Source organism: Mustela nigripes, chromosome 14, assembly GCF_022355385.1.
Source record: "Mustela nigripes isolate SB6536 chromosome 14, MUSNIG.SB6536, whole genome shotgun sequence".
NCBI classification, from domain to species: domain Eukaryota; kingdom Metazoa; phylum Chordata; class Mammalia; order Carnivora; family Mustelidae; genus Mustela; species Mustela nigripes.
Window position 1 is genome coordinate 94657951 of NC_081570.1, and position 1815 is coordinate 94659765.

The 1815-nt window shown below is 54.9% G+C and overlaps 1 protein-coding gene across 1 annotated transcript; it reads right to left on the reverse strand.

Moving 5' to 3' along the window:
* Positions 1 to 41: 41 nt before the first annotated feature.
* Positions 42 to 1577, reverse strand: KCNA10 (potassium voltage-gated channel subfamily A member 10). The gene has a single exon (XM_059374260.1). The coding sequence runs from the start codon at positions 1575 to 1577 to the stop codon at positions 42 to 44; it is 1536 nt and encodes a 511-aa protein (XP_059230243.1).
* Between the last annotated feature and the right edge of the window lie 238 nt (positions 1578 to 1815).

Here is a 1815-nt window from a genome sequence, read left to right on the forward strand (position 1 = left end):
AAAAAGACAGGGAGACTCAGGGGCAAGGACCCCTGGACAGGTCACTTCGGGGACCTCCCTGTGGAGCAGCCACCATTGGTCTTACTAAGAGAGTCTGTGCTGCCCATTTTTGAGCCCACACTGTTGAGGATCTTGTCAATTTCACTTGGGATGTTTTGCTTCTCTTCATTCTCAGTCTCCCGATGGTAGAAGTAATTAAAGTTGGAGACGATGACAGGCACAGGGAGGGCAACAGTGAGGACCCCCGCGATGGCGCACAGAGTGCCCACAATCTTCCCCCCGGGGGTGATTGGGCACATGTCACCATAGCCCACAGTTGTCATGGTGACTACTGCCCACCAGAAGCCATCAGGAATGCTAGAGAAATGGGACTCAGGCTCATCCACCTCGGCAAAGTAGACCGCGCTGGAGAAGAGGATGACCCCAATGAAGAGGAAGAAGATGAGCAGCCCCAGCTCCCTCATGGAAGCCTTCAGCGTCTGGCCCAGGATCTGCAGCCCCTTGGAGTGCCGGGAGAGCTTGAAGATGCGGAAGACCCGCACCAGCCGGATGATCCTCAGGATGGCCAGGGACATGTTCTGTTGGATGCTGGGCTCTGTCTCCTGGACCAGCTCCGTGATGAGGGTTGCAAAGTAGGGGATGATGGAGATGATATCGATGATGTTCATGATGTTCCTGAAGAAGTCAGTCTTGCTGGGGCAGACCACAAACCGGAGCACCAGCTCCAAGGTGAACCAAACGATGCAGGTAGACTCCACCATGAAGAAAGGGTCAGTGAACATGGTGTGGGAGAGGACTGACTTGCTTGTGTTGACGCCGGGGTCTCTCATGACCTTCAGCTCCCTCTCCTCCCGGAACTCTGGTAGTGTTTCCAGGCAGAAGATGGTGATGGAGATGACCACAACCAGCACGGAGACCACGGCCACGCCCCGGGCGGCACTGGAGCTCTCGGGGTACTCGAAGAGGAGCCAGAACTGCCGGTGGAAGTCATTGGTGGGGAGCAGCGTTTCAGGGTCTTTGATGAAGCCTTCGTCCTCCCGGAACTGGTCCATGGCCTCGCTACCCAGCTCATAGAAGGAGATTTCATCAGCGAAGATGTCGATGGGGACGTTGGCAGGGCGCCGGATCTTCCCACCTGATTGGTAGTAATACAGGATTCCATCAAAACTTGGCCGGTTCCGGTCAAAGAAATACTCGTTTCTCATGGAGTCAAAGAAGTACATCCTTTTCTCCCGGTCTCCCAGGAGGGTCTCGGGGAACTGATTGAGGGTTCTGAGCTGGGTCTCAAACCTCAGCCCGGCAATGTTGATGATCACCCGCTGGTTTCCTTCATTCAGGCCCACCGGCTCAGGCCCTGGGGAATCAACATCCTCTCTTGAGAGCTTGGAGAAGGCCGTCTCATGGTTGGTGCCATCACCAATGAGACTCCTCCAGTTGGAGAAGGGGCTGCTCCCAGGACGGCCTTTTGGGCTGGTTGGGTCAAAGTCTGTGGCATAGCCCAGCTCTTCGTGGATTTCATCTGAGTTATCGAAATTGACCAGAGCCACCTCCATTTCCTTCCAGCCACACACATCCATCCTAGGGTTGTTCAGGAAAGCAGCATGAAGACCCTCAGTCTTCCTGGCCTGCCATGACCTGTGGAGATGAGGAAGGTCATCACACACGAGCCAGGATGGGTTACAGTGGGCTCCGGGTCATTGAGGTAAGTTACACCAGTGGGTTAAAAAACGACTTACTTTTAGTGTGGGAAGGAACCTCATGGTTGCCTGGGCACCATTCTTCCCTTGAAAGCCACCTGCACCCCTGAGCTCATGT

Bases quoted from the DNA above. Each gene is read 5' to 3' on its own strand.
- KCNA10 (XM_059374260.1), bottom strand. From the start codon at position 1,577: ATGGATGTGTGTGGCTGGAAGGAAATGGAGGTGGCTCTGGTCAATTTC.